General features: G+C 36.5%; 1 protein-coding gene across 1 annotated transcript; it reads right to left on the reverse strand.

Moving 5' to 3' along the window:
- Positions 1–5,626: 5,626 nt before the first annotated feature.
- On the reverse strand, positions 5,627–6,137 carry LOC108451170 (uncharacterized). Its single transcript, XM_017748900.1, has 2 exons — positions 5,913–6,137; positions 5,627–5,743 (listed from the first exon to the last, which is right to left on the reverse strand). The coding sequence occupies exons 1-2, from the start codon at positions 6,135–6,137 to the stop codon at positions 5,627–5,629; spliced, it is 342 nt and encodes a 113-aa protein (XP_017604389.1).
- Between the last annotated feature and the right edge of the window lie 10,206 nt (positions 6,138–16,343).

Below are 16,343 nucleotides of genomic sequence, written 5' to 3' on the forward strand. Positions count from 1 at the left end.
ATGACTTCTCATGATTTCAAAAGAAGTAGTTTTGACAATTGTGTCTACTTTAAGAAAAATGTTGATGGTTCTTTTGTGTATCTACTTCTTTATGTTGATGACATGTTGATAGCAAAGAAAAGATAAAAGAGAGATAAGAAAGGTTAAAGCCCAACTAAGTGAAGAATTTGAGATGAAAGATTTAGGACCAGCAAAGAAGATACTTGGTATGGAGATTCTCGAGATAGAAAAGCAAGTAAATTGTACCTAAGTCGGAAGGGTACATTGAGAAAGTTCTTTGCAGTGTTCAATATGCAGAGTGCTAAGCTGTTAGTACTCCTTTAGCGACCATTTCGGACTTTCATCGGCCTTATCTCCTCAATCGATAATGAGATTGAGTACATGTCACATGTTCCATACTCTAGTGCAGAGGATCTCTCATGTATGCTATGGTTTGTTCACGTCCGATTTATCATATGCAACAAGGTCAGCTTAGCGTATACATGGCGAATCTCGGTAAAGAACACCGGAAAGCGCTCGATGGATTTTAAGATACTTACGAGGCACTACTAATGTTTGCTTACAGTTTGGAAGAACTAAAGATGGAGTTATAGGGTATGTTGATGCTGATTTTGCTGGAGACCTTGATAGAAGAAGATCTCTCACAGGTTACGTCTTTACAATCGGAGGTTGTGCAATTAGTTGGAAAGCCACTTTGCAAACTACGATCGCTTTGTCTACCAATCAAGTTGAGTACATGGCGATTCATCGAGGCTTGTAAAGAAGCTATTTGGTTGAAGGGACTATTTAGTGAACTCAATGAAGACCTTCAAATCAAGACAAGATTTTGTGACATCAGAGTGCCATCTTTCTTACAAAAGATCAAATGTTTCATGAGAGAACAAAACACATTGATATTCGGTATCATTTTGTTCGTGATATTATTGCTCGTGGTGATATTGTTGTGAGCAAAATTAGCACTCATGAAAATCCTGCAGATATGATGACTAAGTCACTTCCTATAACCAAGTTTGAGCATTGCTTAGACTTGGTTGGTGTTCATTGTTGAAGTTAAACCCTTAAGGGGTTTTTTGGAAGAGGTGAAGAACTTGTTTATTGAAAGTTCGCGATGAAGAACTTGTTCATTGAGAATTTGTGTCAAGGTGGAGATTGTTAGAATTAAGTGACCCAAATTCTTATTTAAATAAAATACGATGGAAAATAAAATAAAAGTAAAATCCATATAGAACTAGACTTCTTTTATTTTATTTTAGAATAAGGTTTTTAAACCTTATTAAACTCCATCTATTTTATATTGATTAGGATAAGGGGTTTCAATCCTACTAGAATATGGCTTTGCAAGCCTATAAATAGACATAGTCTATTCCTCTTGTATGTGTGTAAAAAATTTTTCGACATAGTGAATTTTCTTCTCCTCTGCCTGTGGTTTTTTTCCCGAAAGGGTTTCCACGTAAAATTTATGTGTTCTTTATTTTTATTTATTTTATTCTATTTTATTTTTCACAATGCAAATAAATAAAGAAGTGCAGTGTGTACTGTAAGTGTAACAGGTCGAGTTGTAATATAAATGTTACAATGAAACATAAAGTATTCCAGGGATCAAATCCAAGAGAGATCGAGTAACTAAATCAATTAGAACAAACACGCATGTATAGGAAACTCTACTAAGCTACTCAAGCAACATATTAGTGCAACAATCCAAAAATAAAGAGTTTTTAAAATTCCCTAAATGTAAAGGATTAAATATGCAATTATCCAATTAACAGTTTTAACAACTAAGCAACAATAGCGGTTGATCAATATCCATGCTCGTAGTGAATTTTAGGATTTAGAGAACTTAATTCCTAATTTTCCTATTTAATAAAACATCACCTTTCGGTCTCAATTTTAATTCAAATAAGAAATTTAATCAAATTAACCTCTTAGCCTTACTCAATTAAACCAAACTAACTAAATTACTATGTGATAAGGTCTCCTCTCGGTCTCACCTATCTAAATTGTCCTTTAAAGTTGTCAATTCTAAGTTTTTCATTTTATTCAATTTAGTTTAAAATTTATAGTTTAGTCTTTAAACTTAACATTCCCAAGCTAACATTTCAATTAATCAATCACTCAAGAATTTTAGTGCAAACCCATTAGGCAATTGTAATAATAGTTCAATTTCATGCAATAATCAAAGAAGAAAAATGTTGAAATTGAAAAGTTAAGAAATGTTTAAGATTATCACTGAAATACTTGATTTGATGTAAAGAGTGCTTCAATCAATCGAACAATCGAAAGCCCAACTTCTAAAATAATTAATCAAACAACGAAAGAAACGAAATTGAAAACAAAGTGTTGAAAGATAAAAAACTTACAAAATAGTCTTAACAATATTTTTAAGGAAAAAAACTACAGCAAAAATATCAAGTTTTTTTTAATCTAAAAAAATTGACCTAAGTTTCTAACCCCCTCTAACTCTCTTCAAAAGTAGTATTTATAATCTTAATAATATTAATCTAACATTTACATAATTATCCCTCATTATAAACTTAATTAGTGAAACATTAACCCCAAATGCCTTTAGATTACCTTTTACAATTGTGCTCCATTGGACTTGATGTCGTGCCATCCATAGGCTGATGTTACAGCTTCCTCAACAAGAAGGGCATTCGATCACTTGATGTTGCGACATTCAATGTTGAGGTCGAGACCTTACATGGTAAATGTAACCTACCAAACCCGACCTAAATATTATGGTTGAATCGAGAAGGCCACACTGGACACCTTAATGTCAAACTTACCCTAATAATAGTTAAAAACCCTTAGGTACTTCTTTTTATAAAATCGTGGTTTCTATTGTTAGTTTTGGAAAACATCCATTTACTTAGTCCAACCATGCTTAGATCAAACTAGCGAATTAGGTGAGTTTTTGTAAAGCCTTACTGACGGCGTTGCCTTTGAAAAATCATTTTGTCATCTTCTTAGTAGTAGAAATGTACCATTACTAGTCAAATTATTAATTTAGTCATATATCATGCATAGTCCTTTTAAACATATTATAAAAACCGTGTATCTATGCCAAATATGTGTGTCATGCATGCATGAAAAACCCCAAAATCTCGAATAGTCCCAAACCACAGTTTAAAGAAACTTTACAATCCAAAACCAAATAATAATAATAATAATATTATAACCTAAAAATATAATTAAGTTAAAATAATATGACGAAGTAAAGTCTGAAGTCTGCCATACGTCCGCATGTCAATTCCAATCCTAAGTTCGATCATTATCTGAGAGGTTGAGATAATGGGGTGAGCTTAACAAGCTTAGTGTGAGACTAAACGAGTATTAAGCATTCATACAGGCAATTTCATAGAGGTACCAATTGAACAATCAAACATTAAAAATAATAATTTTCAAATGCATATGATCGTGAAAAATGCACATGTGAGATCCTACCCATACCATCCGCTACACACCACGAGTTCTCCATAACCCGTCTGCCAAACTCCAACATATGTGAGCAATGCTCGATGTGGTAAAACCACCAATAATCAATAATGTAGTGAAACTGCCAAATATATAATGCGATATAATCGCCAATCCCCTCGGTACTCCAAATGCAGTGCACTGACTAAAAATATATGCAGACTTAATATGTCGCCAGTACTCCACGGAACTCCTCCGTCTACCACAAAATCCCATCCCAATGCACATGCAATATGTTATACAAATTTATTCACAATCACATTTCAATACTTTTTCACTTGTATTTGACATGCTCAACATGTCCTCAATAATCACATACTTTTAGAGAAAGGAAACAATGTTCCAATTTTCAAATTACCATTAAGATGGTATCCATCAATATCATTCAATTCACATACTTTACAAATTTCATTATGCACCAATAGCAACCTCACGTATATATATCATAGTAAATATTTCATGCATTTAAATCATGCATAAAACTAATATCTCAACAGTTCATACCATTCCATCAAACATTCCCATACCACATAATATAACTATGCATAACAATCTCAATTACACATTTATATAGTCAAACTAGCAATTTTGCCAACACATCAATCTTTTAAGGCTCGAAACGTACCTGGTTCGGCCACTCGCAAAACTAATATTTTGGCTACTATGCCAAATTAATCAGCAAGCTAATTATCAAATATAACCTAACATTTATCATTATCAAACAAATTTTTCAAGTTTAGGACCCACACCTTATTTTTCGCTTTCTCGCAGCACCTTGGTGAATCTTCCAATTTTTAATAAACCTTTATATGATCCTAAACCAAAATTTAGTATAAATTAAATCAAATTACCACTTAACTAACTCCCGATTACCCACTTATGGCTTCAAACCAATTGTCAAATTAATAACTATTTTACGAATTCAACTAGTTCGATTCCTTACCTTGTATCGATACAAATCGTACATACGATCGTTCTTCGGCTTTACGGTTGATTCGAGGTGTTTGGATCAGCACCTTATTCCATAATATATTGGAAAATCAGTAGCTAATAACTATTCAATTCTTTCATTTAATCAATCCATAACATTTACCCTATAACTATGCCAAAGCAACAATTAATTTTACACTTAACTGCACTTACCCTCCCCGATTTGTGAAATTCGAATGCCCAAATGATCAAGAATGTTTTTCCCTAATTGACATGGGTTTAATAGATGATTAGGAGGGTTCAAGAACTCAAATTAAGGCTGGAATTAATTGGGCAAGATTCAAGAAACAAAACAGCCCCCTATTCTACACATATGCGCACGCACCACCGCCCATGGTGGTCGAAATTGGGGGTAAATTTTAAAATGATTTGAAACCTCATTAAAATCTAGAAAAATACATTTAAAACCATTTAAAATCTCATAAATTCCATATCTAGAAATTTAGGTTTTTAATGGACAAGATTAATTAAGAAATTGGAGAGAGAAGAGGCCTTACACAAGCTAGTCGAGAAAAACGGCAATGGCACTTCTAAGCGATGTTTGGGATCGATCTTGGAGTTCAAAATTTTAGATTTAGGGCTAATTTAATTGAGGAAAAATTTCAGCAATATAGAAAATGAGATGGTGCACAATCTTGATGCAAAAGGAAGAAGAAGATGATGATAAAAGGGGAGGTGTAGGCAAAGACAACAATAGAGGAAAAAGGGGAAAAATAGAGATGAAGAGAGGGAGAAGGGGTTAGGGACAGCTAAGGTAGAAGAAATTGGATTAAAAGGCTGATTGTTTTGATAATAAAATTGTATTTATACCTAGGTTTACTAAACTTAGATGCCAACACATAAAAAAAACCAAGGGAATTTGCAAAAAAAAAAAATTAATTTACTTTGTAAAAGTTGAGGCTTGAACCTGAGACCTCCAACTAACTTTTAAGCTTTAATATTTAATGACTAACCATTGGATCAATTCCCTATTTTTGATATATTTCTAAATTTTATGGAGCTAAATTTGGGATGTTACAGTTTTACCCCCTAAAGAAATTTCGTCCTCAAAATTACCTGTTTCGAAGAGATGAGGATACTAAAGCAGAATCGAGTCCTTCGGCTCCCAAGTAGCCTCTTCGATGCCATGATTTCTCCACAGCACTTCAACTAATGGAATTTTCTTTCATCTTAGCACTTTGGTCTCACGTTCTAATATTTGAACCAGTTCCTCTTCAAATGATAAATCCGGTCTAACCTCAATCTCCTCAACTGGAACAATATGCGAGGGATCGGATTGATACTGTCTCAACATTGAGACATGAAACACATCGTGAATACAATCTAACTAGGTGGCAACTCCAGTTGATAAGCCACAGAACCAACCTTTTAAGCACTCGATAAAGACCGATGGATCTAGGGCTTAACTTGCCCTTTCGACCAAATCTCAAAACTTTCTTTCATGGAGAGACTTTAAGGAAAACGAAATCCCCCACATTGAACTCAATGTCCTTGCGCTTCAAATCGGCATATGACTTCTGTCTATCAGAACCTGCCTTCAATCTTTCTTGAATTAATCGAATTTTGTCCTCAGTTTCTGTAACCAATTCTAGACCAATCAACTTCCTTTCGCCCACTTCAGTCCAACATAAAGGCGAGCGATATTTGCGACCATAAAAAGCTTCGTAAGGTGCCATTTGGATACTTGACTGAAAACTGTTATTATAGGCAAATTCTGCCATCAGTAAATGCTCTTCCCAATTGCCTTAGAAGATGATTACACAACTCCTCAACATATCTTCCAATATCTGAATGACCTTTTCTGACTGACAATCGGATTGTGGATGGAAAGTCGTACTGAAATCTAATCTAGTACCCAAAGCCTCGTGCAACTTTTTCCAAAATCGAGATATGAATTTAGGATCCCGATCTGAAATAATTGACACTGGCATACCATGCAAACTCACTATCTCAGAAACATAAAGCTTAGCTAACTTCTGGAAAGAGTAATCGGCATGAACAGGAACAAAATGGGCGGACTTAGTCAATCTATCGACCACAACCAAAACTGAATCTTTCTTAGTAGGCGTTAAGGGCAACCCACTAACAAAGTCCATTATCACTCTCTCCCATTTCCGCTGTAGAATTCGAATCGGTTGGAGCAACCTTGATGGAAACTGATGTTCAGCTTTAACCTGCTGGCAAGTCAAACTTTTGGATACAAATTCGATCACTTCAGGTGTAAGACCCGGCCACCAATACACTTCCCTTAAATCATGATACATCTTAGTACTATCAGGATGTATAGCATAAGGGCTGTTATGTGCTTCCTGAAGTATGGACCGTCTCAAATTCTGATCATTAGGTACACAATATCTCCCCTTAAAGCATAAAATTCCATCAGAATTAATCCCAAAGTCCTCAGCGAACCATCCTCGACCTGTTTAAACTGAGTTGTTAGAGTTTCATCCAAACTCTATTTATCCTTGATTTCCTGAACCCACGTAGGCCTTACTTGCAATTCAGCAAAGATACCCCCATCATCAAAAAGACTTAAGTGAGCGAACATAGCCTTCAAATCAAACATTGCCTTTCTGCTCAAGGCATCAACTACAACATTGGCCTTTCTAGGGTGAGACTCAATCGTACAATCATAGTCCTTTCACAACTCAATCCACCTCCACTGCCTCAAATTAAGTTCCTTCTAGGTAAGTAGATATTTGAGACTTTTGTGATCAGTGTAAATAATACACTTCTCACCATACAAGTAGTGTCTCCAAATTTTGAGAGCAAAAACAACAGCTGCCAACTCCAAATCATGAGTCGGGTAATTACATTCATGTGGCCTAAGTTATCTTGAGGTATATGCTATAACTTTACCATCTTACATTAGAACACAACCAAGCCCAACATGTAAAGCATCGCTATACACAACATATTCCTTACTAGATTCCGGTTGAATTAAGACGGGAGCCTTTGTCAACACAGACTTTAACTTTTCAAAACTAGCTTATTGTTCATCTTCCCACTTAAATGGAGCATTCTTCCTCAATAACTTAGTCAATGGGACTGCTATTAAGGAAAAACCTTTGAAAAACCTTCGATAATACCCAGCAAGACCCAGAAAACTTCGAATTTCTAAAACATTCTTTGGTTACTTCCAATCTAATATAGCTTCAACCTTCCTGGGATCTACGCGAATACCCTTAGCTGATACCATGTGACCTAAAAAATCACTTCTTTCAACCAAAATTCACATTTACTAAGTTTGGAAAAAAGTTATTTTTCACGGAGTATCTACAAAACAGCTCTTAAATGCTCATCATGTTTGATTTCTGTCTTGGAGTAAACAAGGATGTCGTCAATGAAAACTACGATGAACAGATCAAGGAAAGGTTGGAAGACACGATTCATAAGATCCATGAAGGCTACTGGTGCATTGGTCAACCCAAAAGGCATGACAAGAAACTCATAATGTCCATAACGAGTCCTAAAAGCAGTTTTGGGAATATCAGATTCGTTCACTTTGAGTTGGTAATACCCAGATCTTAAATCAATTTTGGAAAAGACAGTTTCACCTCTGAACTGATCGAATAAGTCATCAATCCTTGGTAGAGGGTACTTATTCTTGATAGTTAATTTATTCAGTTGCCGATAATCAACACACAACCGTAAGGTTCCATCTTTTTTCTTTACAAATAAAACTGGTGTACCCCATAGCGAAACACTGGGTCTAAAAAACCATTATCCAATAGTTCATGCAACTACACCTTCAACTCCTTAAGCTCTTTTGGTGTCATGCGATAGGGAGCGATGAACACCGGTGCCATTCCGGGCAACAACTCAATTCCATATTCCACTTCCCTCTCTGGAGGTAACCCTGGCAGTTCATGAGGAAACACATTGGGAAATTCCCTAACAGTATGGATACCTTCAACTACAAGGTCAACGAAGCTTGCATATCAGACATAAGCCAAAAACGCTTCATACCCTTTTCGAACCATCTTTTCTGCTACTAAAGTAGAGATTATGTAACACCCCTAACTCGTATCCGTCACCATAATATGGTTACGAGACATTACTGATCAAAGCACAACATATAATATACATTTCTCATACAATATTCAATTTCACATAAATATCAAACTAACATAATCATATTGTCCCTTATAAGGTTCTACAAGACCATAAAACATGCTTAGAAGTGGTTCGGCACTAAACCAATACCATTTGAAAACTTTGAGAAACTTATAAAAATTTCAAACATTTAAGGGTCACACGCCCGTGTGAACAAGCTGTGTGCCTCACATGGCCTCAGACACACCCGCTAGGTCATGTGAAAATAGGGCATACATACTGACTTGCACTACACGGTCGGAGACATACTCGTGTGCCTTGGCCGTAGGAAATTTGGAGAGGTTACTGACTTGGGTCACACGGCTGGCCACACGCCCATGTGCCATTCTATATGTCACACACGGCCAGTAGACACACCTGTGTGTCTAGGCTATGTCATTCCTGTAGGGTATACTGACTTGATTCGAAGGGCTACCCTAGGGGACACACGGCCATATAGCATGACCGTGTGTCACACACGGCTGAGGCACACGCCCGTGTTTCTACCCGTGTGGACAAAATAAGCTATTTGCAAAGCCAATTTGCCACCATTTTCTCATGCAATCCTAGCAATCAAAATGGTACCATTTCAATACATTTATAGGTAGCCAAAACATGCCAATTCATAACAATTCATGCCAATTTATAATCAACCATTTCACTACTCAAATCCATAACAAAAAACATACCAAATCAATATGCCACAATCATCAAACTCACGTAACTTCTAAATGCATTTTTATCACTTTTCCATCAACTAAATCATGCTTCTCAAACATATCCATTCATCATCTATAAATGATACCAAAATATACCATTCTTCAAGCATTAATACATCAATTTATAACTAGCCAAATGAGCAACCATTTAGCCATATTAACAACCATGGTAAACATGCCAAATCACAAGGTAATTTATAAATCACATATATCACTTATCAAACACATAATTCAAGTGAACTTAAATGGCCATACACACTATCATTTACAAGCCAAATCTCATGGCTAATATTATATCTCAAAACTTATCATCAAACTACTAGCCTATACATGCCATATACCATAAGCTTCAAAAGTACCAACAAGATGATCGATAGTGTGATGACGTTTCTTGACGATCCCCGAGTCTGAGCTAGCTTCGATAATCTAAAAAAAATAAGGAAAGAACACACAAAGTAAGCTATAAAAGCTTAGTAAGCCATATACAAATAAAGTCATCATATGAATAATTGCATATCAATTCAAATATGCTAAGCATAACTAAACATATACAAGTTCACAAACCTTTCTCATTGTACACATATTCAATATCATAATTGAATTCATCAGATATTTCCTTTTTAATACTCGTATCAATCTCGTACGTACTTGAGTCACTTAACTCATTCTATATTCTTTCTCGACTTGACTTTGCCTGTTGAACCATTCAGAATCGTTAAGGATACTCGGCAATCGCATATAACTTGTACAATGCCATATCCTAGATATAGTCATACATGTTATCACATATCGATGCCACTGTCCTAGACAGGGTCTTACACGAAATCAAATAACGATGCCTATGTCCCAGACATGGTCTTACACGTAATCACAATACAATGCCAATGTCCTATACATGCTCTTACATGTAATCACATCTCAATAACCTAATGTCATGACATTTGTATTCTATACTATTCCTAAGGTTCGTACGGAACTTTCAGATGTCATAACTCTGTCGATTCTTACTCGTATTTGCTCGTCCAACATTCATAGAAATTCAATGACAATTAAACATGTATAATTCAATTTAAAGACATTTATTTGCATATAAACTTACCTCGTATTAGGGATTGATGTATCAGTCAACTATTCAACAACTTTCGATTTCTCCCGATCAAAACCCGTTTTCTTTCTTTTAGGATCTATATGAATTCACAATTAAATCATTTAATTCCTATTCATTCAATTTCATCCAAAAATACCTATTTTGGCATTTTTAAACTTTAGCCCCTAAAGTTTCACATTTATTCAATTTAGTCCTTATTTCATAAATACACAAAATTCATGAAATTTCATTAAAACCAAGCTAGCCGAATTTCATATAGGTTCCTAGCAGCCCATATTTTTTATTTATTTCACATTTCAACACCTTAATTTACAAATTTCTCAAATTAATCCCTAATATGCATTTTTACTAAAAATCACTTTACGAAACATGTATATCAAACACCAACCTTTCATTTTTCATCTTCAAACACTCAAAAACACATAGATTCATCAATGGAAACTCATAATATCTTTAACAAATTTGAAAATTAAAGCACGGGCTAGCTAGTACTCAAAGCAACGATTAAAAAACATAGAAATCATTGAAAACGGAAGAAAAACCAACCTTCAATTGAGCGTCAACATGGCCGAACCCTAAAACATCATCTTTGGCTTCTTTTCTTTGATGTTCGGTTATAAATGAAGGAAAATAAAGATGAAAATGCTTTTGTTTTATTTAATATAACTTAATTAACCAATTTACAATTTTAACCTTAATATAAAACATTTAATAACATCCATTTAATGCCCATTTATGTCCACTGTGACAGCCCAAAATTGACCCTAGTCGGGAAGTGGTTTCGAGACCGCTAAATCGAGTCACCGAAATGTTTGAACGTAATATTTATTGTCTAGAATATGTAATTAGGAATGTGTGAAAATTTCAAGCTTCGATTTAGTCGATTGCATGTGAATTCAGTTAGTAGGACTCGTGTGACACTTTTGAAATGTGATAGGCTAATCTATAAGGACCTAATAGTGCATGTAATCAAAAGGGAGGACTTGCATGTCAAATTTCCCCCCCAATTGATAGTGGCCGGCCATGACAAAGGATTATGGGCAAAACATGTCATAGACATGTTATGTTGGTACATCATGGGAGGAAAAAAAATAAATTAATGAGTATGGGTAATAAAGAAATGGAAAAGAAAAAAAGAAAGAAAGAATGTGTGAGTGTTACCCCCCATTTTTGCCGTGAGTTGAAGAAAAAAGAAAAAAAATTGTTGTTCATCCTTTTTCATTTCTTTGAGCCGAAAATTCTAAGGAAGAAGGAAGGAGTTCTTGCTTCATGCTTGGTTTGGAAGAGGATTAGGAGGAGGTTTGGCCATACTTGTGTCTAGATTAAGGTATGTTTGAGGTTGTGCCATGAGATTCATGCATGTTTTAGTTGCTAGCTTGAGTTCTAATTAGCCCATGGTTCAAATCTTTGCTATGTCATGGGGATGATATTCGCCAAGGTGGATTTTGTGTTAATGCCATTGCATGCTAAATATGAAGCTTGATAATGATACATGTGATGGTGGATTGAGGACTCTTGGATTTTCTTTTTAGCATTTTTGAGTGAGACATTAAGTTCTTTGTTTAACCATGACCAAAATTGAAATGGTATGGTGTTGTGATGTATTCGCCATGGTATATCCATAATTATGATTTATGCTTATTGCATGGTAGGTAAGATTTGTGTTTTGGATATATGTTTATATTTGGTTATAATCAACTTGAGATTCGCCCTTGCACCTATATGTATATATGTTTGCACATGATGTATTGGTATGACATATATACTATCTCAAGGTATATATTTACTTATGATGATGTTTCTTTATGAAGTAAATGATAGATGCGTATTGAGCTACAATATGTAATGCATTAGTTAGTAAAATGTATGCCATTTATGTGTGGTATTAAATATGTAATTGGCCTCAACATCAACATGCATATTCGCCACATGAGATGGATTGGTGTGCATGCATTCGGTTAGAGGCAAGCATATTGATGCCTTTATCTTGGTTAGGACAATCGGCTAAAAAGGGAGTGTGGGTTAATATCTTGAGTTGATGCATGATTTCACATGTATGTGACTTTAATGTCTAATGTATAAATGTGGGTTAAGTGCCTTGTGTTCCTCTTTTCGATGCTCAAATGATTAAATCGATTTATTTATTTAATTAAGCTCAAGAGCAAAGGGATTTAAATCCGATAAAGGGAAGGAAAAAGTGGTCGAATAGCCATCAAATCGCTCGACAACATCCGAGGTAAATTCTTGAGTAATAGAGCTTAAATTATGATTTGATTAGATCATGTTTTAAGCAAATCAAATCATGCTCTTTGTGTGTGGATATCGAGTCGAAATTTGCAAGTGTGATAAGTGTCTTGTGTTTGAGTTTTGCTAATGAAAATGAAATACTAATGTGTCATGATTTAGTGTTAAATGTGCATGGTTATTCGAATGATGTCCGCAAAGTCCCAAGGCTTTGTGCTAAGTGACCATATCCGGACTAAGATCCGAAGGCATTTGTGCGAGTTCCCAAATCCGGGTTAAGTCCCAAGGCATTTGTGCGAGCTATTATAACCGGCTATGTCCCGAAGGCTTTTGAGCGAGTCGCTATATCCGGATAAAATCCAAGGTACGTGATTCGAAATGAGCAATCTTGCTGTAAAAATTTCAGTTAATACGCTTGCAAAATTCCAGCAATGAGGTATATTTCAGATGTGCTTTGAATTAGTTGAGCCCTTACAAATAAGTATTCGCCAGTTGATAAACGAGCTACCGCCTTTGGCTAAGTTGATCTTTTGTGTATGAACATAAGGGTTGGTAATGTGAAGTAAGTATGATATTGAGAATGTGTGCATATGAAATTATCCGCTTAGCTATATGAATGCTATGCTTTTGTTGTGCCGAATCCTTGCTCAAAACTTACTAAGCATAAATTACTTACTCCGCTTTCTTTGTTCTCTGCTTTATAGATTTTGGCTCGTCACCATCGGACTCGGATTTTTGGAAGTCAAGTCTCCCACACTATCAAAGCCCCTTTGGTACAAATTTTGGTTGAACATTGAAATGGCATGTATAGGACTACTCTTTCGCTTGTTGGTCATAGACCCTTTGATTCTCAGATAAATTTGATAGCCATGCGAAAATGGCTTATATACACTTTGGCATGGTATCATAATCATTTTGTATGTTGTTCATTAAGAGATGTGGAAATGTTTGGAATCGATTAGCCGTTGGAATGGTTAACTGTGATCATCTTTTGTGCCATGTATGCTAAAAGGGCTAGTTGAATCAAGGAAATTATGAAGTAGGTAAAATCTACCTTAAAGACAGAGGTTGACAGCTGCAGTGATGTGGATGTGAAAAATCACTAAAAATAGTAGGAATCGAATTAAATAGTGAATAAATTGTGTAAATGAACCTTGGTGAATCTACTTTCATATGGAAGAAACGAAACGGTCATATGAGTTGTATGTTAAGAGATATTTAGGTTTTTGTGAAACAGGTCCAGAACGGTTTCTGGATTCCCTGTTCCGACTTTGGAAATTCATTGTAAATTAACCAGAGATAATTAGGAGTCATGCCATATATGTATAGATTCCTATTTGAGTCTAGTTTCTATAGAAACAAACGGAATCAGTATTGAAGCCCTGTACAGGGAGATATCCAGGTCGTAATGCATGAAGGTCAGTGTAGTCGCACCCTGTAACAGGGGAGACTTTAACTAATAAACTGTACTAATTGGCCTGACCAAAAATTCTAGAAAAAAATATGTAGATGGAAATATGAGTCTAGTTTCAGGGAAAAATTACGAAACCGATTTTCGAGCTTTGAAACTCAAGATATGATTTTTAAGGCGACAGTGACGCAGTAACCAGCTTGCCTGGAAAGTTTTTTTTTAATAGACTGTGAAAATAATTAAGTTAAGTCTGTACGCACCTTGTGTTCGACTCCGGTAACGGACTCGGGTACGTGGTGTTACAATTTTATTGGTATCAGAGCTACGGTATAGTCGATTCTAGGACTACCGTAATGCGTTTGGGTCTAGCTATACATGCCATTTTATGTGATTATTTGATAGTGTAGTGATTTCTGACAATTGCAAATGTGTTTATTTATAGTGATGGATCCCGATCCTGATCGAGCGGTAGCTGATGATCTTGAGAGTGTAGCGCCGCTCCCGCACAAGGGACAGCGCCGGCGGACTCTCAACCTAATGCTAGTAATCCAAATGATGAAGCTAGACAAGCTTTCTATAGCGTGATGAATGATTGGTTCAACCAATACATTCGAACTAATACGGCTGTTCCACAACCTCCATTCCCAACAAACACAACCCCTGCACCTACAATGCCTCCGGTAACTGACCAAATAAGGTCAAATAAGCCCCCAGTTGACAGAATCCGAAAACATGGGGCTACTGAATTTAAAGCTACGGATAGCGACAATGCCGAGCAAGCTGAATTTTGGTTGGACAACACTATCTGGGTACTCGATGAGCTCAACACTATCCGGGTACTCGATGAGCTATCTTGTACACCCGATGAATGCCTAAAGTATACTATCTCCTTACTACGCGATTCTGCCTGCTATTGGTGGAGTACTCTGACTTCTGTTGTGCCCCGAGAGCAAGTAACTTGGGAGTTTTTCCAAACCGAGTTTGGAAAAAGTATATCGCTTAGAGATTTGTTGATAAAAACGGAAGGAATTTCTTGAGCTTAAGCAAGGTTCTATGTCGCCATCGATTACGAGCGAAAATTTGTTAGACTTAGTAGATACGCCGGAATGTATTTCGTCCGAGGCTATCATGTGTAAACGCTTCGAGGATGGGCTGAATAAAGATATTAAAATGTTCGTTGGCATTCTTGAAATACGAGAGTTCGTAGTACTTGTCGAGCGAGCTTGTAAAGTCAAGAGCTTAGAAAAGAAAAACAAAAGTTGATGTGAGAACTGGAGAGTTTCGTAAAAGATCCTCGGAAAGTCTCTTCAACAGCATCGAAGAAATTTCGTGATGATGTGGGCGGTCTAGAGGCACTTCGGCCTTTTTAGACGAGATCGTGATCGACCCCGGGGTACACGAGGCACTTTGGTCGCCAAGGTTGGGAATGAACGCCGAGACGAATCGAGTGTCGAAGATTGTGGCAAATGGCATTCGAAGTTGTAGATTCCATGACCGCTCTGTTATAAGTGCGGATCGCTTGACCACTTCATTAAAGATTGCCCGAGGTTGCCCGAATGTAATGTAAATCGAGTGGGAAACCGGCGCTACCATCGCCGAGGTAGACCATCTAGAAATATGGGCAATGCTAGTGGTGGTCGAGAGGATCTAGAGATGCTACGACCAGATCCGAGGCTCGCGCTCCTGCTAGGGCTTATGCAATACGCCGCACGCGAGGATGCTTCCTCGCCGATGTTATTACTGGTACTTTCACTCTCTTTGATACTAATGTGATTGCTTTGATTGACCTGGTTCTACTCATTCTTATATATGCGAAACCTTAGCATCCAAGAAGACTTTACCTATTGAGTCTCATCGAGTTCGTAATTCGGTGTCAAATCCCTTGGGTCGTTACGCTAGTTGACAAAGTGTAAGAAATGCCCCTAGTAATTCGAGGTTCTGCTTTCCGGCGGACTTGATGCTTTTGCCGCTCGACGAATTTGATGTTATCCTCGGTTTAGATTGGTTGACCGTGCATGATGCGGTTGTGAATTGCAAAGGCAAGACTATTGATTTGAGATGCTAAATAACGAGATAATCCGAGTTGAGTCTACGGACTTAAAGGGTTGCCACCGTAATATCGCAATGTTGGCCCGTAAATATGTAAGAAAGGGTGCGAAGCATACCTTGCGTATGTACTTGATGATAAGGAGTTAGAAATAAAACCCGAATATGTACCGGTAGTTTGTGAATACCCGGATGTTTTTCCCGAAGAATTACCGGGTTTGCCACCTGTTCGGGAGATAGAGTTTGGTATTGAGCTTGT

The sequence above is a fragment of the Gossypium arboreum genome, chromosome 5, assembly GCF_025698485.1.
Source record: "Gossypium arboreum isolate Shixiya-1 chromosome 5, ASM2569848v2, whole genome shotgun sequence".
Taxonomy (NCBI): domain Eukaryota; kingdom Viridiplantae; phylum Streptophyta; class Magnoliopsida; order Malvales; family Malvaceae; genus Gossypium; species Gossypium arboreum.

Bases quoted from the DNA above. Each gene is read 5' to 3' on its own strand.
- LOC108451170 (XM_017748900.1), bottom strand. From the start codon at position 6,137: ATGGCACCTTACGAAGCTTTTTATGGTCGCAAATATCGCTCGCCTTTA. The intron at 5,744-5,912 runs GTCTCTCCATGA...ATGTTGAGACAG, and splicing joins GGGATTTCGTTTTCCTTAAA to TATCAATCCGATCCCTCGCA.